This window comes from Hemiscyllium ocellatum, chromosome 20, assembly GCF_020745735.1.
Source record: "Hemiscyllium ocellatum isolate sHemOce1 chromosome 20, sHemOce1.pat.X.cur, whole genome shotgun sequence".
NCBI classification, from domain to species: domain Eukaryota; kingdom Metazoa; phylum Chordata; class Chondrichthyes; order Orectolobiformes; family Hemiscylliidae; genus Hemiscyllium; species Hemiscyllium ocellatum.
This window is the reverse complement of record NC_083420.1, coordinates 29,786,936-29,809,650: the sequence shown is the minus strand read 5'-3', so window position 1 is coordinate 29,809,650 and position 22,715 is coordinate 29,786,936. Positions and strand designations below refer to the sequence as shown.

General features: G+C 40.0%; 1 protein-coding gene across 6 annotated transcripts in view; it reads left to right on the top strand.

Moving 5' to 3' along the window:
• Positions 1-22,715, top strand: part of mettl22 (methyltransferase 22, Kin17 lysine) — a 58,138-nt gene that overhangs the window by 18,101 nt on the left and 17,322 nt on the right. For all 6 annotated transcript variants that reach the window (XM_060840705.1, XM_060840703.1, XM_060840701.1 and 3 more), the window contains exons 4-7: positions 7,198-7,238; positions 7,323-7,467; positions 9,381-9,452; positions 19,858-19,911. In XM_060840705.1, the coding sequence (XP_060696688.1) occupies positions 7,198-7,238; positions 7,323-7,467; positions 9,381-9,452; positions 19,858-19,911 (312 nt within the window). The remainder of the gene's footprint in view (positions 1-7,197; positions 7,239-7,322; positions 7,468-9,380; positions 9,453-19,857; positions 19,912-22,715) is intronic.

Genomic DNA, 22,715 nt, shown 5'->3' with positions numbered 1-22,715 from the left:
TAGTTAACATATGCAATTTTGCCGTCAATTGGCTTTTTGGCCTTTTGGCTCTTACACGAGCCAGTACACACACTAAGATGGAAAACCTGGAATAACGTGGAACACCTCTGCTCAGTGTTGCTATGATTCAAATGATGAAAAGTACATTTGATTGAATATTTCTGTTCATTCCATGGTTACAAATGCTTCTCCATATTCTGGGGTGGCTTTTTGCGTATTCCTTGCAATGTTTTTGCAGATAGAATGACTCTGTAAGGCTTTTCTATCAAATCCATTCATGCTTCACTGATCAGCCAGTGTAACTCAAGTACAAAATCTGGGTTAAAGTATTACCCAGCTGCTGTTAAGGTGTAACAATTTGCCCTTTAATGCTCCAATAATAAATTAAGCAGTAAACAGTGACAGATTTGATTCAAAAGTTTATTATTTTTAATGGGAACTCTGGCTTTTAAATAATAGACAATAGACAATAGGTGCAGGAGTAGGCCATTCTGCCCTTCGAGCCTGCACCACCATTCAATATAATCATGGCTGATCATCCTTAATCAGTATCCTATTCCTGCCTTATCTCCATAACCCTTGATTCCATTAGCCTTAAGAGCTCTATCCAACTCTTTCTTAAATGAATCCAGAGGCTGGGCCTCCACTGATCTCTGAGGCAGAGCATTCCACACAGCCACCACTCTCTGGGTGAAGAAGTTTCTCCTCATCTCTGTCCTAAATGGTCTACCCCGTATTTTTAAGCTGTGTCCTCTGGTTCAGCACTCACCCATCACCGGAAACATGTTTCCTACATCCAGAGTGTCCAATCCTTTAATAATCTTATATGTCTCAATCAGATCCCCTCTCAGTCTTCTAAACTCAAGGGTATACAAGCCCAGTTGCTCCAGTCTTTCGGCCTAAAGTAGTTCCGCCATTCCAGGAATTGACCTTGTGAACCTACGCTGCACTTACTCAATAGCCAGAATGTCTTTCCTCAAATTTGGAGACCAGAAATGCACACAATATTCCAGGTGTGGTCTCAGCAGGGTCCTATACAGCTGCAGAAGAACCTATTTGCTTCTATACTCAATCCCTCTTGTTATGAAGGCCAGCATGCTATTAGCCTTCTTCACAACCTGCTGTACTTGCATCTACCTTCATTGACCTGGTGTACAAGAACACCCAGATCTCTCTGTACTGCCCCTTTATTTAAATTGATTCCATTTAGGTAGTAATCTGCCTTCCTGTTCTTGCCACCAAAGTGGATAACCATACATTTATCCACATTAAACTGCATCTGCCATGCATCTGACCATTCACCCTGTAATCTCCTAACATCCTCCTCGCATTTCACCCTGCCACCCAGCTTAATATCATCAGCAAATTTGCTCATGTTATTACTAATACCATCTTCTATATCATTAATATATATTGTAAAAAGCTGCGGTCCCAGCACTGATCCCTGCGGAACCCCACTGGTCACTGCCTGCCATTCCGAAGTGGAGCAGTTTATCACTACTCTTTGTTTCCTGTCAGCCAACTAACTTTCAATTCAAGTTAGTACTTTGCCCCCAGTACCATGCACCCTAATTTTTCTCACTAACCTCCTATGTGGGACTCTATCAAAAGCTTTCTGTAACTCCAGGTACACTACATCTACTGGATCTCTTTTGTCCATCTTCAGAGTTCCATCCTCAAAAAATTCCAGAAGATTAGTCAAGCATGATTCCCCCTTCATAAATCCATGCTGACTCTGACCTATCCTGTTACTGCTATCCAGATGTGTCATAATTTCATCCTTTATAATAGACTCCAGCATCTTTCCCATCACTGAAGTCAGACTAACTGGTCATAATTTCCTGCTTTCTCTCTCCCACCTTTCTGAAAAAGTGGTACAATATTAGCCACCCTCCAATCCACAGGAACAGATCCCGAATCTATTGAACTCTGGAAAATAATCACCAATGCATCCACGATTTCTCAAGCCACCTCTTTTAGTACTCTGGGATGTAGACCATCAGGCCCCGGGCACTTATCAACCTTCAGACCTAACAGTCTCTCCAACACCAATTCCTGGCAAATATAAATTTCCTTAAGTTCAGGTCCTTCAGCCGCTGTTACCTCAGGGAGATTGCTTGTGTCTTCCCCAGTGAACACAGATCTGAAGTACCAATTCAATTCTTCTGCCATTTCTTTGATCTCCGTAATATATTCCCCTGTTTCTGTCTTCAAGGGCTCAATTTTAGTCTTACCCATTTTTTTGCCTTTCACACACCTAAAAAAGCTTATACTATCCTCCTTTATATTTTTGGCCAGTCTACCTTCGTACCTCATTTTTTCTCTGTGTATTTCCATCTTAGTAATCCTCTGTTGTTCTTTAAAAGCTTCCCAATCCTCCGTTTAAGAACATGCTGACATTTTATTTTCCTGGGAAGTTTTCTTGTTGATTGCAATTTGAGATATGACACAGCAATTTGCATGAGATATCATGTGATGGTAACTGAAGCATGATAGGAACACTGGAATAGGTGTAAACCGTTCAGCCCATTGAGTCTGCTCTTCATTCAATAGATCATGGCTTATAATCTACCTCAGTGCCACTTTTCCAGGGTACTGTCATATCCCTTGATGTTATTTATCTTTAGAAATATACTGATTGCTATCTTGAATGTGCTTAATGTTTCAGCTTCTACAAACCATATGGGTAAAGAATTATCCAGGAAGTGAGTAAGTTCCTTCTCACCTTAGTCTTAAATGACCTACCCCCTTATTCCAAAATTTCTGGACATGCTAGTCAGAGGAAACTTCCATGTAGATCTGTCTAGGGGGAGGCACGATGGTGCAGTGGTTAGCACTGCTGCCTCACAGCACCAGGGACCCAGGTTCGATTCTAACGTCAGGCGACTGTGTGGAGTTGGACATTCTCCCCATCATCTGCGTGGGTTTCCTCTGGGTGCTCCGGTTTCCTCCCACAGTCCAAAGATGTGCAGGTTAAGTGTATTGGTCATATTAACTTGCCCATAGTGTTCAGGGATGTGTAGCTTAGGTGCATTAGTCAGATAAAATGTAGAGTAATAGGATTGGGGAATAGGTCTGAATGGGTTACTCTTCAGAAGGTTTGTATGGACTTGTTGGGCTGTAGGGTCTGTTTCCACATGTAGGGATTCAAAGAAAGATCTACCTACCTTGTCAGGCCTTGTAAGAATTTTGTAAGTTTCAATGAGGTTACTCATTCTTTGAAACTCCAGAGAATGCAAGTTCGATTTCTGCTAACTCCCTTCTTAAGAAAATCCTGATGTCCCCGAGGATTAGTCTGATGAATCTCCACTGCAGTCCCTCTGTGAGAAGAATATCCTTTCTTAGGAAAGGCCACCAAACAAAACTTCAGGTGCAGCTTCTCCAACACTCTACTTGTACTCCAATCCCTTGCAATGAAGCAATACAAACTATTTGTCTACCTTAATGATTGTTGCGCTGTATGCTAGCTTTTAGTGACTCATAAACAAGGGCACCAAGAAAAGTCACACACTTGAAAATGAAAAACACTCCCACTCATGAAACTCATTTGAAGCTTTTTAATCTTCTCAAGTGTTCAGTTTCTTTGAAAAGTAAATTTCTGTTCAGACTCCTATCAAAAGACAGATATCCCTTAATATACTCTTTAAACTGACAATCAAACAGTGAACTCAGAAATCCCTGCAATGAGAATTGTAATTATGGAAACTCAGCCAAGCATTAATTATGGAGGTGAAAGTAGATACTGCAGATGCTGAAGATTAGAGTCAACATTAGAGTAGTGCTGGAAAAGCACGGCAGGTCAGGCAGTATCCACGGAGCAGGAAAATCGGTATTTGCCCGAAACGTCTATTTTCATGCTTTTCAGATGCTGGCTGGCATTTTCCAGCACTACTCTAATCTTGACTCAAGCATTAATTACATCATAACGACATGGTAATAATAGTTAGAAAATATCAACTTGAAATTGCACAGACAGTTAGTAATCTTTTTTCTAATCTATGCCAGATGGCTTGTCTATCAGACCAGAGAAATGAAAAATCTTCAGATCAAGACACTTACGCAAACTTTATCCACTCTGAATGACTTTGTGAATCCCACTCTGTGGGTTAAGACCTTTGGACGAAACAAAATAAGATATATTTGAATTCACTACTAAGTTCAAACATCCCTGCTGATGTGTAATTCATGCTCCACACCCCTCCCCCAAAACTTGAAAGTTTCTCACCTTCATTTCTGTTGGAAATGGGATGAGAAATCCTTATTCAGATCTTGCCTATCATATTTAAAGGTCTGTGAATCTTCCTGACTCCATGAAGTCAGGGTGAGCAGCATGGTGGCTCAGTGGTTAGCACTGCTGCCTCACAGCACCAGAGACCTGGGTTTGATTCCCGCCAGGGACAACTGTCTGTGTGGAGTTTGCACATTCTCCCCGTGTCTGCTTGGGTTTCCTCCGGGTGCTCCAGTTTCCTCCCACAATCCAAAGATGTGCAGGTCAGGTGAATTGGCCATACTAAATTGCCAAGTCAGGAGTAAATATAGGGTAGAGAAATGGGTCTGGGTGGATTACTCTTTGGAGGATCAGTGTGGACTTATTGGGCCGAAGGGCTTGTTTCCATACTGTAGGGAATCTAATCTAATCAAAATTCAGTGGAAGAGGTTCACTTTAGGTTGTGGTACTGTAGTAGGAAAAGGGAATTTAAAAGTCTTGTTAAATGTATTATCAGAAAGGATAGCAAAAGCAAAATATGAGCCTTATTTAATGCCAGATATAGGTGAGGCTTTGTTCGATAATAAGTAAAAGACAGATCTATTACATTTGTGATTTGCATCCATTTTCACAGAAGAATGAAAGGATAAAATGGTAGCAAAAGGGAACCTAAAACCAAGTAAAAGGGAAGACATTAGTGGGTTCAATATATTTTTAAAAATATAGGATTTGAAAAATAGTGAGACGTATGCTTGACAACTCAGCAGGCTTTACTTTGATATATTAAAAGACACAGCTGAGAAAATTGCAGATAAGTGAGATTCAGAGCTTTTGCCTTGGGATTGAAAAATTACAAATGTTACACCATCATTAAGACATGAGGGAAGAAGCAGGAAATTACTGCCCTGTCAATATTAAGTCAATTATGGCAAAATTACTGGAGTCTGTGATCAGGAATAGAGCTTCAGCATTTGGACACATCGGAGTTGTTTGGTAGTCAACATGGAGAGTAACGTGCAAGACACATCTGAATTATCCAGTAAGATTTATTTTCAGTGGAGGTCGCTAATAATTTGGATAGAGGCGTGTTTATGGAAGTTGTCTGTCTATGGAAGTGGTTTCCATGACTTACAGAAGAACTTTGATATGATTTTTCATAAAAGTTCATTAGAAATAAGAGGATGTGTAATTGGAGGCAGTCTTGGGACATGATTTCATTATTAACCATAAAAATATTGTTTGTTCCAAATTTAGCAGCTGTAGCTAATCTGCAGTGGTGCTTCTCAGCGATTGTCACACTAAGACAAATATCCAGGGCCAATTTGACTGAAGCAGAGTTCATTTAAAGGGCGAGTGGGCTCTGGGACTTGATATCACTGGGAAGTGAGATGTTAAGAAAGATAATCAATGCTAATAAGAACTTGAGATTATATTTGGCTTGATAATTACTGTCTGTTACAGGCACAGTATTTAAGTGATATTGACACCAATGATGATGTCACTCAGTCAACTTCAATAAGCTGCCAATGTGTTGTTGAAGCTGTGGAAACTCCCTGTTAAATATCTATGTGTAGAATAGGCTGTGGAAACACCCAAACGAAATGCTTCATAGTCTCAGGCTGTTATCTCCAATGAAACACAGCTGGTGATTAAAACAATTTTTGATCAACTGTTCTGACTGTGAGAGAAACGGCACCTGAAAATTTTATTAGATTTTTCTAACAGACTTTCCAGTAATGATTCTTTGGGGCATGTGATAGTTGTGACCTCTTCATGTGGATCTCCTGACTCAGTACAATTGTTTCAGCACAACCACAGAAAAAAATTAATGTTTTTGGAACCACACACTTCAGTGTCCTTCAGGTTGAATAACCTTAGGTATAATTCGCCTGCCTTGGCACCAGGTCATGAATTCGTTTCTAGTTTTACTATGCCAATATTATTAACCTCCAACTTAAATTTTAAGTTTACCCAAATGTTGTTTCTGCTCCCACTACATTTCAAAGTATAATTATCGTTATCTAACTTGTGGATACGCACTTTAGTTTCTCAATTTCTACCTAACATAAACGAGTATTTATTTAAACTTATGCTGCCTATATCTTAACTCTTCAAATTTCAGTCACCTACCCACCCTATGTTTGCTGACCAAAATTGGCTTCCTGTTTATTAATGCCTCAATTTTAACAAACTTTTTTGTACCTCTTTGCCAATCTCATGACCTCACTCCTTCCCAGCTAGGCATCTTCGTCCAACCTTACAAATCTTCAAGATCTGTGCACTCCTCCGTTCCTAGCTTCCGCTCATTTCTGATTGTTCTCATCTATCATCTAGGAACATTGACACCCCAATGTAATCAGGGCATATTTGGGAGGGTGACGAGATCAATTGGCTGGCCGGTTGGCTTGCGATGCAGAGCAGATTCTTGATGAAGGGTTTATGCCCAACACCTAGACTGTCCTGCTCCTTGGATACTGCCTGGCTGGCTGTGCTGTTCCCGCACCACACTCTTCAATGCAGAGTGATACCAATAGCATAGGTTCAATTCCTGTACAGGCTGGGGTTACCATGCAGGTTCCACCTTCTCAGCCTCTCTCCTCACCTGAGGTGTGGCAACCCTCCAATTAAACCACCACCAAGCATTCTCTCTAATGTGAGAACAGCCCTCTGGTCCTGTGGAACTACGGTAACTTTATTTCCTTCACGTTATACATCTATGCACACGGATTGGAAATATATAGTATAACATTTATTTACAACTTGAAATGGAAAGATGAACTCTGTTTTTAATATATAATAGATAAACACTGGAAAAGGCATTATAAGCTCCATGAACATGATAGCTGTCATATTAAAACATAAAGTATGATTGGAATTATTGGCAACTTTACTGAATGTTCTGAAGATGTGAATGGTTAATTTCATATTATGAATGTTGTGTGAGATTTTTCTCATTGAATACAATGTGCTGTATTGTTTTCTTTTTACAGAACACACTATGGATACTACTTTGGAGGATGTTGGAAAACAGGTACAAGCATGTTATAGTTTTTAACTTATATACATATATGTACATTTTAACAATCCTTTCTCATTGCAATCTTCTCATCAGTAGGTATGGCGTGGTGCCTTTCTTCTTGCTGATTACATTTGGAATAATAGTTACCTATTCAGAGACTGCACAGTGTTGGAGTTGGGAGCAGGCACGGGAATGACCAGCATTGTCATGGCAACTGTTGCTAAGACTATTTATTGCACAGGTAGGATAGAAATCTGGTTGAGTAATAGATATACTGGTATAGACAATCAATGATTGAATATCTTTTTAAATTGTACCATTAATGTGTGCACATATAGCGAGTAGTTGCTATCAGATCGGTCTGTATTCTGGATAGTAACTCATGTTAGATCAAGACGTTTTCTAATATTGTTTTGCACAGTAATATAATTTTAAATTAATTTTGCTATGATTTTTCTATTTAAATAAAGATACATTTAAACCATAACAAGACACACTGACAGTGAACATGTGTTCCAAGAGAATTAACGGGATTAAGTAGAATAGGTGAGGAGACTAATTCTTTTAAGGTGTAGAAGCAAGTCAAATTAAACAGGTGGAAAATTATGAAAAATATAAAGCATGACCGAGCTAGAAACAATACATAACCCATAGTTTACAGAAAAGCCAAAAGGCTGGTAGATAGTAAGTGATGATAAGGCACAAATGGAACAGTGAAGTAGCAGAATACATACACGGGTATGTCAAAACCAAAGTCAAGATTTTGAAGAACAAAACTGGAGAGTTTTTGCAAAACAACTATAAATCCACATGAGATTGTTATCTTTACTTTAGTGGTGAGAAAATACAATAACGAAAAGAGTGATACTTCAGCTGTTATAGAGCCATGGTCAGTTGATTTGAAATACTGCATTGCACTTTGGTACTGCATTGCAGGATGGATACATTAGCCTTGCAGACGTATCAGAATGATAATGGTGCTTTGTGGGTTAAATCATGAGGATAGATTGCATAAAGTTGTCCTTTATTACCTTGTGTTTTGAAGGAGATTGAATTGAAGTGTTAAAGATTTTAAGAGAATTTGATAGGGTGGGTACAGTTAGACTATCTCCTGTAGCAGTAAAATCAAAATCAAGATGCCATAATATTAGAATTTGGCTATTCAAGAGCAAATTTAGGAACCGCTTTTTCTTATAAAGGTTAATTGAAATCTTGAACTCTCCCAAAAGATTACAAATGAATTAAGAAGTTACAGAATGTAAATAGATTTTTCCTCAGCATGATTTACATGAAATGAAATGAAAATGGTTAAATAGAATTGAATTGCATATAAATCGCCGCCAAACTGAGTGTGGGGAATGTTCGAATGTCTGATTAAACCCCTTCTGTCTCTACTCATCTTATGAAGGGTAGTAACCAGCTGTTCTTGTATTTGAGCTTAGCAGTGAACTAACATGTCTGGTGGTGAGAGTTCAGAAACCAAATCAGTGTCTTTTGTTGATCTGAAGCCTAATCCAAGTAGATTTGTGGTTCTAAGGGCACAGTTGATAAATTTAATCCAGTCTGGCTTCATAATTAAACCTGAGAGGGTAAAAACACGAAAAGGAACTGGGATTCTTCCTACATACCCCATGTACTCCTGAGTAGGTACTGTCGTAAGCCAATCACTATTCAGTATTTATACTATGAGTTATTGTAGCCCACTAAATTCTTGCAGCATGCTCAAACACATTGGAGAGTCTCTAGGCTTCTCTTAGGCTTCCTAACTTGTGACCAAGTTTTATGAACTTGAAGAAGTGAGGTATGCAAAACGCGCTGTCTACATGAGGGATATGTAGGTTAGTTGCATTAATCAGGGCAAATGTAGAATAATGAGATAGGAGAATGGGTCTGGGTGGGATACCTTTCAGAAGGTTGGTGTAGACTTGTCAGGTCTAATGGCCTGTTTCCACACTGTAGGGATTCTATGATTCTACAAGAGGAAAATGTAAAGTTTATTCATATAAGTTTGGATCTAAGCACAGTAATGAGTTTCCATGTGTGTCAGGCTTCTATTACACACAGTATCATTCTTTAATTCTCATTTAAAGTGCTGTACAATAATTATAAAAAGCTGCTTTTTAAGTGCAGAGTATTTGCTTTTTGTATTTCTAGATGTTGGTGAAGACTTACTAAATATGTGTGAAAGAAATATCATTGTAAACAAGCATATTTATGAGGCAGCAGGTAAGTTGTGGTGCTTTGAAAGAATTGCAATAAAGTGACTGTAATTTGCATGTTATAATTCCAATCACTTAGTGACTAGTAAAATAGAATTATTTCCAAAGCAATTGCATTCACACACAGTATTGCTAAAATACCAGTCTCATATGTAAGACTTCACTTACAATCAGTGTGAGGAGTGTTGCATCAACAATAAGGCTCGCTTATAAATTGAGAGTCAGGTTCAAACTTGAATCTAGAGAAGAAGGAACAATGCTGACAATATAGAGTCGTCTGACTTAACAGTTACTGGATTAGTGATGCTGGAAGAGCACAGCAGTTCAGGCAGCATCCGAGGAGCAGTAAAATCGACGTTTCGGGCAAAAGCCCTTCAGGAATAAAGGCAGAGAGCCTGAAGCGTGGAGAGATAAGCTAGAGGAGGGTGGGGGTGGGGAGAAAGTAGCATAGAGTACAATAGGTAAGTGGGGGAGGGGATGAAGGTGATAGATCGGTTGCGGGGGGAGGATGGAGTGGATAGGTGGAAAAGAAGATAGGCAGGTAGGACAAGTCATGGGGACAGTGCTGAGCTGGAAGTTTGGAACTAGGGTGAGGTGGGGGAAGGGGAAATGAGGAAACTGTTGAAGTCTACATTGATGCCCTGGGGTTGAAGTGTTCCGAGGCGGAAGATGAGGCATTCTTCCTCCAGGCGTCTGGTGGTGAGGGAGCAACGGTGAAGGAGGCCCAGGACCTCCATGTCCTCAGCGGAGTAGGTGGGGGAGTTGAAATGTTGGGCCAGGGGGCGGTGTGGTTGATTGGTGCGGGTGTCCCAGAGATGTTCCCTAAAGTGCTCTGCTAGGAGGCGTCCAGTCTCCCCAATGTACCTCTTCCCACCCTACCTCTTGTAAAAATGCCATCCCGTATTCCCAATTCCTCCACCTCCGTTGTATCTGCTCCCAGGAGGACCAGTTCCACCACAGAACACACCAGATGGCCTCCTTCTTTAGAGACCGCAATTTCCCTTCTCACGTGATTAAAGATGCCCTCCAACGCATCTCGTCCACATCCCGCACCTCCTCCCTCAGACACCACCCCTCCAACCATAACAAGGACAGAATGCCCCTGGTGCTCACCTTCCACCCTACCAACCTTCGCATAAACCAAATCATCCGCCGACATTTCCACCACCTCCAAAAAGACCCCACCACCAGGGATATATTTCCCTCCCCACCCCTTTCTGCCTTCCGCAAAGACTGTTCCCTCTGTGACTACCTGGTTAGGTCCACGCCCCCCTACAACCCACCCTCCCATCCTGGCACCTTCCCCTGCCATCTCAGGAACTGCAAAACCTGCGCCCACACCTCCTCCCTCACCTCCATCCAAGGCCCTAAAGGAGCCTTCCACATCCATCAAAGTTTTACTTGCACATCCACTAATATCATTTATTGTATCCTTTGCTCCCGATGCGGTCACCTCTACATTGGGGGGACTGGACACCTCCTAGCAGAGCACTTTAGGGAACATCTCCGGGACACCCACACCAATCAACCACACCGCCCTGTGGCCCAACATTTCAACTCTCCCTCCCACTCTGCCGAGGACTGGGGGAAGGGGAAATGAGGAAACTGTTGAAGTCTACATTGATGCCCTGGGGTTGAAGTGTTCGGAGGCGGAAGATGAGGCGTTCTTCCTCCAGGCATCTGGGCCTCATTCACTGCCGTTTCCTCACCACCAGACGCCTCATCTTCCGCCTCGGAACACTTCAACCCCAGGGCATCAATGTAGACTTCAACAGTTTCCTCATTTCCCCTTTCCCCACCTCACCCTAGTTCAAAACTTCCAGCTCAGCACTGTCCCCATGACTTGTCCTACCTGCCTATCTTCTTTTCCACCTATCCACTCCACCCTCACCCCGCCCCTGACCTATCACCTTCATCCCCTCCCCCACTCACCTATTGTATTCTATGCTACTTTCTCCCCACCCCCACCCTCCTCTAGCTTATCTCTCCACGCTTCAGGCTCTCTGCCTTTATTCCTGATGAAGGGCTTTTGCCCAAAACGTCGAATTTACTGTTCCTCGGATGCTACCTGAACTGCTGTGCTCTTCCAGCACCACTAATCCAGAATCTGGTTTCCAGCATCTGCAGTCATTGTTCTTACCCACCTGACTTAACAATTAGCTCTTGCCTTTATTCCAGAATTCACTCTAAATGAGGCCTGATACCCAAAATCACATGGGCCTTGCTCCTACATGGTCTAGCATAGCTATTGTTCCTTGAACAGGTACATAATCCTTTATTCAAAATCCTTGGGGCCAGTTGTTTTTCGGATTTCAGAATTTTTCCGATTTCAGAATAAATGATATTTTCACAGTGAAATAAAAAAAACTGAACAGCAGACCCACATGTGACTAGAACGAGCACTGAGACTCACTTGACACCTGCCAGTGCTGGGCCATGCCACCACGTCACATCTAAGTGGCGTGGGTCGAGTGAGTGTAGAGTTGGGTCACCTATTCACATGCCAAACAATCTTGTTATGGAGAAAAGAAATCACAAGAAAATCTTCGGATTTCAGAGCTTTTTGGATTTCAGAATTTTGGACGAAGGACTGTGTGCCTGTATATAGTTTGTGCCAGTCAAACAGTTTACAAACTATTGTGTTTCTGTTGGTTCATATGAAATAAATTATGGAGTCTCACAGGTCACTAACTCACACACAGTGAACAAGATTTATGCTGACATCCAGAAAATGTATGAAAAAGCTAATAAAGTTACAGTGGAAATGAGTTTTAAATTTTCTCCCATGATCAGGATGTAGGTTTGCTCGCTGAGCTGGAAGATTTGTCTTCAGACGTTTCGTCACCATACTAGGAAACATCATCAGTGAGCCTCCGGATGAAGCACTGGTAGCATGGCCCACTTTCTATTTATGTGTTTAGGATTCCTTGGAACTCTATCCAGTCAGAACTCTTATCAACAAACATATTGACTTGGATCCCATTTACCAATCCCTGAGAAAAAGAACAGGAAATGATATCACCACAGGAAATGATGCAATCACAGGAAATGACATCACCAAGCCCAAGGAAACCTAAACACATAAATAGAAACCAGACCATGCCACCAGCGCTTCATCCGGAGGCTCACTGATGATGTTACCTAGTATGGTGATGAAACGTCTGAAAAATGAAGCTCAATGAGCAAACCTACATCCAGAACTTCAACCTGAGCTACAAATCTTCTCAAAATTCATTTCTTTCATGATGCCTGTGGTCAAGTAAAGAGGGAAGTAAATAAGTCACCAATCGGTATGTACTTGTCTGGAAATGTTAGTAATGTTATGAAGGTTGAAATTAGTTATAGTAGAGATGTGTACGTAGGTTCCTTTAATTATAGAAAGATAGATTTTGAAGGGATGGAAAAGATTTGAAGGAACTAAGAGTGGTAGATTGGCATGCACTACTAGATAGGATTGATACAGAAGAAAGAAAAAATATTCAGAGATCTAATTAAAAACCTGCAAAATGAATGTAGTACTAAGTGCTTAATAACATTAAGGAAAATTTGTCTTATAAGTACTTAAATGGCAGCTATGAATAAAGATAGGGATGGATACAGAAAATACTAAAAGAGGTCAAGAAATTAGCTGAAGAATTCAGTAAGAACTAATTGTTTCATACACACAAAAAAACTTGCTAGTGAAGCTCAGCAGCTCTGGAAGTATCTGTAAAGAGAAAAAGAATTTATATTTTGAGTCCATGATCTATCTTCAGAACATTATTTATTTAAAATTTGACACTGTATAGCGAGAGAGGAACATTACTGATCTTACAGTAAATGATCCAGTGTGGAAGCATGACCATTATGCAATTGCATATTGGGTTTAAGAGTTATTTGATTACAACCAAAGCTACAGTCTATTCAAGCAAATCCAATTAATGTAAAATGGCTAAAGTTTGCTTGGGAAATTTAATCAAAAGTTATGGTTGTAGACAAGTGTTGTTGATAACTAAAAGATAAAATATGTAAATATCCATGTACTTGAGAAATAAAATCTCCAGAGAAAATAAGATCCAATTGTGTAAATGATAGTATCACATTATAGTTGTACTATAAAGAGTAATAAGCCTGAGGAATGGGATGATTTTAGGAAAAGCATAAGATAACCAAAAAAAGTGGTAAAAGGGACTAGAATAAGACTAAGATAGCAAGAATCATAAATCTGACTGTGAGTTTTTCTAAGTATGTGAAAGTGAAGGGATTTTAAAAAGAAATAAGAGTCCCTTCCAGACACCTACTCGTCCCTCAGGAGAAATTAAAATTAGGAACAAGGAAATGGCAGAGACATTTTATAGATACCTTGCATCTAAATGCTGGAAAAATGTAATTTGACTGAAAGCTGGTAAATCCCTTGGACCAAATGGCCTACATCCTAGAGTTTCAAAGCAGTGGCTACAGACCTGTGGATTTATTATTTGGATCTTACAGAACTCCCAGTATTCAAGAAGAAACTTATGTGTCAGTACACATGTGACTTTGCTATTAACGAAAGAATGGAGAGAGGACAAAACAAAACTGCAGGTCACTTAACCTGACATCAGTAATAGCTAAAATGCTAGAATTTATCATTAGGGTATGTTAGCATGGCTGTGGGAAAATCATCGCCTAGATAAGCAGTGACAAGCAGAAAGTGAGGACTGCAGATGCTGGAGGTCAGAGTCAAGAATGTGGTGCTGAAAAAGCACAGCACTTCAGGCAGCATCTGAGGTGCAGGAGAATCGACGTTTTGGGCATAAGCCCTTCATCAGGCTCTCGATTCCAAGCATTGACAAGATTATTTTTGTTTGAGATATTTATGGCAAACTACCAGAATGGATAAAAGGGAAACCATGGATGTATAGTATTAGGATGATTTTCATGAGGTATTTAGTAAGATGCCGTGCAAAACATTATTTCACAAAGTTGATAGTATTGGGAGGAAGATCGGCTTGGATTGAGGATTGGTAAACAGACATAAAACAGAATAACAATAAAACAGTAATTTCTGGGGTGACAGGTTTTTTTATTCATTCATTCATAGCGTCTTGATGTCACTGGCTAGGCCAGCATTTATTGTCCATCTCTAATTGCCCCGATAGTAGTTTAGTGCTGTGGAGTCATGTAGGCCAGAGCAGGTGAAGGTGACAGTTTTGTTCCCAAAAGAACATTAGTAAACCACATTGTCAAGAAAAAACACAATTAACAATTGTTTCATGGTCATCATTAGTCTCCAAGTCATCATTAGATTCTTAATTCCAGATTTTTATTTTGTTCAGATTCTGCCACCTGAACCTGGGTGCCCAGGCCATAAATTGGCTTTCTGGGTTAATAATATAGCAATAGTACCACTAGGTTACAGTCTCTCTGTAAGTCAGATACTATAATCCTACAAATGTGACACACCAGAAACTACAAAAACAGGAACAGTCCACAGAAAAAGATATCTGAAAGGTACAGACATTTAATTAGAAACTGATCCTGAATGTTTAGCACAATCTGAAATAGTTTGAAAACAAGCAAACAGAATCTTATAACTCATCCTGAGATATAGGTAATAGCTATGAATACATCAAAAACTGATGATTCAGGCTTAGACCTATCCTGAGAACTGGAAGATATTATGATGAACATCATTTAAAAATAAGGGAAATGGGAAAGGAGACCACCACTGCACTCTAGAACCCTAGCTCACTGATTCACCAAGGTTTGGTTTTCTTTGTTTTTTTGAGTTATGAGATCTTGCTGAAATCTTATAAATTGATATAAACTGAATTGGCTGACTTTCCTTGCCATGTGATGAAGTGATTGTGCTTTATTATGTAGTCGTGAGAAGGAACTCCATTGTTAGACGTATAGTAGTATATTAATTGTGTCAGAATGGATTTTTGTGTCCCTGACAAAAATGAATGTTAATGTTTTCAATAGTTTTTGCTGTTGAATCATTCTTTTTGAAAGCGTGGCAGAATTCCTTAAGTGCGATCTGTATTGATTTAGCAAATGTCTTTTTTTCTGTAAAAATTAAACTTTGTGGCTTGGATATTTTCAAAAATTGTCATCCTTACCTGACGTGACCTACATGTAGCTCCAGACCAACAGCAATGTCGTTAACTCTTAACTACCTTCTGGGCGATTAAGAATGCGCAATGTATGCTGGCCTAACCAGTGACACACTCATCCTGTGAACGAACAAAATAAATGTAAAGTACCATTAAACAAACAGAAAAGCTTGACGGAGCTCCACAAGATGCTAGAAAAAAGGGTAATCGCCAGAACCTTCAAATTAAATAAATTCCAACATGTTGAGAGAAGCCAAATGTACTGCAAACAATTTATTTGGATCTTAAAGATCTTAAACAAGCTATAAAGAGAAATCCTACCCTATTCCAAGACTGGAAGAGATTATGTCAGCATTTGAAAATGCAAACATTTTTAGAAAGATTGATACTAAAAATGGCTCAAGGAGCTTAATTGTTGACAACATTCGAAACACCATTCAATCAGTAGCTATTCCTCTGTCAGTTTAAAGTGAGCCAGAATATATTTTAGCAGAAAGTGGATGAGGAGCACAGAGATTACAAACATACAAATTAGGAGCAACAGTAGTCTATACAATCTCTTGAACTTGCTCCATAATTTGATAAGATCCTGACTGACCTGATTGTGGCCTCAACTTCACTTTTCCTGCCTAGCCTGTGTTTTGATTCTCTTTGTTAGTCAGGAGTCTATCTACTTCTGCCTTAAAAATATTCAGTCACTGTCTCCACTGCTCTCCAGAGAAGTGCGTTCCACAGACTCACAACTCTCTAATATCAAATATTTTTCCTTATCCCTATTGTAAATGGGAGAGCCAGATATTTATACTCTGTCTCTTGCTTCTAGTCTCACCCACAAGAAGTGTCAAGTCCTCACAGAATTTTAAATGTCCCGAAAAGATCAACTGTCATTTTCTTAAATTCAAAAGAATGCACATCCCATCTGCCAACCTCTCATAAAGATAACTTCTTCAGCTCAGCAATCAATCATGTGAATCTATTTTGAACTACCTCTACTGTCGTTTCATAAATAAGAAGACCAAATTTCTACGCATCACTCTAGATATTGTCTCACCAACTTTCTGCAGCAAAATAGCCCTACTTATATATTCAATTTCCCATGCATTAAACAGCAATGTAAAGGAGCAGCAAGCATAGCTAGTGATATCCAGATCTAGTTGTAAATGGAAAAGTTAATGTCTAGTAGAAAACCATGGACAGAATCCGGATACCTAGAAGCAAACTAAATATAGGCAAATACATTGTGAAGGTCACAGAATACCAGTTCTTCAGAATGATGTATGTGCCTGATGGAATCAAGTCAAGTCCTGAAAAATCCACAGCTACCTCAGAGGTGGAAGCTTCAAGAGACAGGCAAGTTCTGTCCTTGGTTTGATCCAATGTTTGAGTTCTTAACCTTCTTCTTAGGCAGTACCTTGGAACTAGGGATGACTTTCTTTTACTCCAGAGTTGTGAGTCTCCAGAGACCCACACTAAACAGTCTAATTCTGGATCACCACCTCCTGCCACAGGTTTGACAGGTCATGTTCGAAGATGCGTGTACATGAAATGCTCAGATTTTCACATGTTTCTTCTACTATTTGCACTTAGTCACCACTTAAGTTTGTTGGCAATGTGAAAATGTTGGCGCCTTCACAGATCCTGCTTCTCCAGTTTGGGCAAACTATGACAAAGTATTCCCATGAGTTGGTGGGACGTTGCAGTTTCTTGGGAAAGCTTTGATGATGTCCTTGAAGTACTACTCTGCTTTCTTTATACACTTGCCAAGGTGAAGCTCAAAGTAGAGAGTTTGCTTTGGAAGTTTTGTGTCAGGCCATCCCAACACAACACACAACCAAAATTTGAGATGTTTGCTGTGTATTGTCTTGTTTGCAGTGTGTACAGAAGGGCTGTATGTATACATACTGCTGCCCTGTAGACCATCAATTTGGTTATGGCTTTGAGGCTTTTGTCATCAAACGCTCTGTTCCTTAGATGTCCAAGGACTATGTGGTACACTAGAGGCGATGTTGAATTTCATTGACAATATCTGCCTTCATTGACAGGAGGCTCCCAACGTATGAAAATTGAACTGCAGCATCCAATGGATCTTGATAGTTGGACAGTGTTGCACAGCAGGAGCAGTCTAGTAATGGACCTTTGTCTTCTGGATGTCGAGTGAGGAATTTCCTGGATGTGGTGTGTTGGAGTGAGGCACACAGCATGGAGACCAGTGTTTGAGTGATCACACAGCCTTACTTGACCCCAGTTTGCACGAATATTTTTTGCACAGGTCAATGGCGGATCCATTTGCTTGTATCATAGCTTAAATGCTGTTGATTACAGACAACAGTGACAAATTTCTGCAGGCAGCTAAATTTGAGGAGGTTGCAGCATGATCCCACCAGCTGAGAGTTGAAGGCCTTTTAGAGGTCAAAGAAGACCATATTTAGAGGTTGCTACTGTTCTCTGTATTTATCTTATGCTTGGCTTGCTTTGAAGATCATTTTTGACCATGCCACTTGATAGACAAAATCTGCTTTGTGATTCAGCCACTGGATTCTATTAATGTAGGATGGCTAATGCACTCAGACTACCATACAGTCCTGTTGAAAGAAGGTCTTTTTGTTGAATGGCAAGGTGATTAAAGTCCAGACTCCACTGCATGGACTGGGGTTAGTGCATCACCAATCTGAACACACAACAAACATTTGAGAGCTAACAAGAGTGTTGAAGGCCAGAGTTACATGAGGGAAATTTTAACAAACACAAATAATTCATATGCACAAAGACCACTCTGCATGAAGAAGCTTCTACAAAAGAATTGGAAGTAGCCCTGCTACAAGAAGAAAAACAATAGCTTTCACATCCATAAGCTGAGACCAGGTATGACCATATAGAAAGAGAGCTTTTGTCAGTGAAAAGTTCCATATATTTGTCTTTGGGGAAAACTTCATAGTGGAGAATGATCAGCGTCCACTGGAGGAGATTTCCAAGAAAAATCTGTAAAGCATTAGCAGATTCATGGAAATTACCCTTGAGGCTTCAAGGTTACGATTGAACTATGAGTCAGGAAGAGAAATAGTGCTAGCAGATAGAGAGGAAGAAGATTTAAGAAGGATATGAGTGATTCATGTATGGGTGCAGGTACAGTTACAATGTTTAAAAGACATTTCGATAAATTCATGAACAAGAAATGTTTGGAGGAATAGGGATGAGTGCGCAGGCAGGTGGGACTAGTTTAGTTTAGCATTATGGTCAGCATGAATTGGTGGGATTGTGCTGTATGACTGTACATCAGTTATCACCACAGGGGAAACGTGAGATTAAAAAAATTGTGTATAAGGATCTGTCACCTAGTGAATGTAACAATACCAAAACTGATTTCTGATTAGAGATGAGACCAGCAAAGTTGCAGAGTTGCATGTGCCCTCCATTGAATCCAGAGATGGCTTGTGAAGATATACCAAACACAACCAAAGTAAGGTAACATTGGTTTATTAGAGATAATGGCTGGGATTGTTATGGATTGATGTGGGTCTTGATATCCAGTCAGAGAATCAATGGGAGTCTCCTTCAGTTCTATAGGATCAGTCTGACGACGTCGTGTGCCATTTAGGCATTTCCATCCTTCCCGTTAATGGAGGTACTTGACAGCAGAAGTCAGTGCCAAGTAACGATGTATCAGTCCACTAGTCATGGCAAGTTGCAAGAATTTTATAAGGTGTGGTTATGTATAACATTTGGGAACAAGAAGACGCAACAATTATAAGCTGGGACTGGGGTATAACAGAACCATGCCATAGGAGAAGTCATATGAGGATGTATCTATGATGAGTTTCTCGAGTTTAAAATTTGAAGCATTTGCATTTCAGATTTTTTGCACTATTATAAATATTTAAGTGTGATTTAAAATGTTCAAACATTTTGTAGAATATTGTAAAGTGCCATTTAAAAAGTATAAATAGGCATGTTTGTAAGCAAGTTCTTTGCCAAAATACAAAAATAGAAACTGTCACAAGTTCTGTGATCTCCAGGATGTCTTGATATAAAACAAAGAGCCTTCCTTTATTCAAATAAACAACTGAAAACAATTGCAAAATTTGGTTTTTGGCAACGAAGTTAGAGGATAAATTCTCCAATTCCATCCTTGAAAGGAACAACATTTAAAGCCCTAAAGTGCAGCTTTCTAGTGATAGAGGAAAGTATCCTGAAGCGATTTAATGAACCTATGAGGATATTTAAGAAGGCATGGTTTACTGTTGGATAATTTCACAATTTGTTGATTTGTGTTGTTTTTCTTCATTCAATTCTTCCTAAACTATAATGAAATATTTTATCTTCTGCATGAATCAACAGGAAGTGAAATTAAAGTAAGAGAACTGGACTGGCTGAGAGATGATTTATGTACAGGTAAGAGATCAACACAATTGCACTATTATCTATCATAATACACATTGCTCAAAGTACCACTCTTAGGAGCTAAACAAAAGTACAGGAGTGTCATTGACTCATGACTTGTTTATTCTTTATTTTGCCGCAATGTGGTGTGATTCAGGTTTTGTTGGCTTGGTCCCAAATTTGTGCAATGTTGCTTTACAGAGAAGCAAATATCAAAGATTTGGAAAAATTAATGTTGGTTGCAGCTCTCAGTTGAGCCCAGAACTGGAAAGCTGATTATTTACAAGTGGCAACATGAACAGATTTGTTACTTTCTGAAGTTTATATAGCCATTCAGCCCCTTTTTCTTAACATTCTCTTGAATATGGACCAGTCCACAATCTCTGAGCAGTCCCACAGAAGCCCTTCTATTGCCTCAAACCAACACTGCATAACTTTCTTTTCTGGGTCTCAATCTTCAATTTCTGCTCATAAGCCAGGACGAGGAGCATAGTGTTTTGATCTGATTTTCCAAAATGCAGACGGGGAATGGAGCAGCATGCACCTTCGATGATTGTACAGCGATGGTCAAAGATGTTGTAACCTCTGGTGGGACAGGAGAGATATTAATGATGTTTTGATAGCATGTTCTTGAGGTTGGCCTGATTGAAGTCACTGGCTATGATGAACAAGGCTTTGGGGTATTTCATATCAAGACTGTAGAGTTGTATGCTTCATCAAATGCACTCTTCACTTTTGCATGGGGTGGCATATAGACTGTTGTCAGGATAGCAGAGGTGAACTTGCAGGACAGGCAATAGGCATGGCAGTTACTGTAACGTATACTAGGTCTGGGGAGCAGTAACTCACCAGGGCCGGCACATTTTAGCACCAGAAGATATTCATCAGGAAGCAGACCTCAACACCTCCTTGCCCGAGGATGCCGAGCGATCCATTCAGTGAACTGAGAGACCCTTGGGTTGTAAGACACAGTCAGGTGTAGCATGAGTGAGCCAAGTCTCTGTGAAATAGAGCATACAACAATTTCTCAATTCCCTTTGGAAGATTAGTCTAGCTTTGAGGTCATCCATCTTGTTCTCAGTGGCTTGAACATTTGCCATGAGTATTTGGGGAGTTTCAGTCTCATTCTAAGTACCAGCACGTCTCCCATATTTCCTGGTAGGTGGCTGCACCACATGGATCCCGGGTGTCAGTCAGAGACGTCTGTTGCTTCAGAAGGTATGTGTACCACTTGTGGCCTTGAGAGTTCCGAGGGATCTTGAGGCCTATTCACTTGGGACTCCTCAATGTTGGGTCACTGTAGGATCACGTCTTTTTGGGCTCCGGTTACGGTTTTCCATGAGATCAGGCCTGTGAGAGGACGGAAGGCCTCTTATCCCTCTGGGCCTCTGTTTCCAGCAACAGCAAGGTAAGTGGGTGTGTCCGATGGGGTCCTGGGCACTGCTCATGTTCATGAGCACACTGGGGGAGGGAGGGGGGATAATCATGCAGTCTTTTATTTTTCTTTTTATGCTTTTCTTTTTTCTTTAACCTTACTTATCTTCTTGAGGAGTGTTTGGAGATGTCCAGCACTTCGGAAGCAAGATTTGTTCCCAGCAGTGGCTGAGGGAGTCAAGTTGCACTCCAATCTGTGACATTAGAAGGAGATAATTTGGGCCTGGTGTAGGATCTGGCGGCTTCAGCAACAGCTGCATTGCTAGATTGACCTACTACAGTTTGAAAGGCAAAGAACTATCCCAGAGGTCACTTTTAAAGTAAAAATTAACAACTTTATTCTTTAAGTCCAACTGAGAGTATTTAAACCAACAACTATTTACAACTCCTTTCTCTTAAACCTATCTTTTACCTCCCATTCTACAATATCAGTATCATAAGAAAAATCCTGATTAAGATTTAGAAAAAACACATCACTTTTCAAAATCAGTCAGCTTTGCTAAATCTCCTTGTAGGTCAGTTTTGATGTTCTGCTGTGCAAAATCCTTTCAGAGAGCTCTTGAGCTAGCAGCCTACGTGTTTTGGTCTTTTGACAGTTCTCTCTTCGGTTGTTCAAAATGTCCAGTTTTCTACCCCAAAGCATTGGATTGTTTCGCTGGTTTTATATTATAAAAATACTAAATTCAAATTTGATTAGATTCTGGTATCTTGGGGCAAAAATTTAAACTGATTAGCTAAATTTGAATTTGTTTTTGTCTCATGGCAACTCAGTTGCTGCTAGCTGTTTCAACCAAGTGTTACATTTATTACCTTGTTCAGAACACTTTGTTCTATGTTCGGCAGACCTTGCTAGCTTTCAACTCTCTTAAAGGTACAGGACCTCTACACCTTCATAACATAAGATGATGCCAAAGAGTGGCAACACAGTTCTGTGGCAGTAGCACGACAAAGGAATTCAAGGATGGCTGACTGCTTTGTGCTGATATTGGTCTCAGCATTAGGGTGGATAAATCTAGATACAGGCTCATAGCTAAGCACTTAAAAAGGACTGTAATGTTGGACTTTTAACTTTATTTCTTTTTGTTAACCATTATATTCTATGTCTGGTTTGCTTGTGTATTTTAAAATGGCATCAGAGTGGTGACATTATGTAACACCTTTCACAGTATTTGCAACAAATAAATTTGACAAATAAATAAACCAAAGGAATCAAATCAAGTTACAGAAGAGGATGTACTAAAGGTCTTAAAAAGTGTAAAGGCAGATAAATTCCTGAGACATGATCGAGTATATCCGAGGACATTGTTGGAAGTTAAGGAAGAAACTGTAGGGCACCTAGCGAAGATACAGCTACCTTCAACACCCATGGGTAAGGTGCCAGA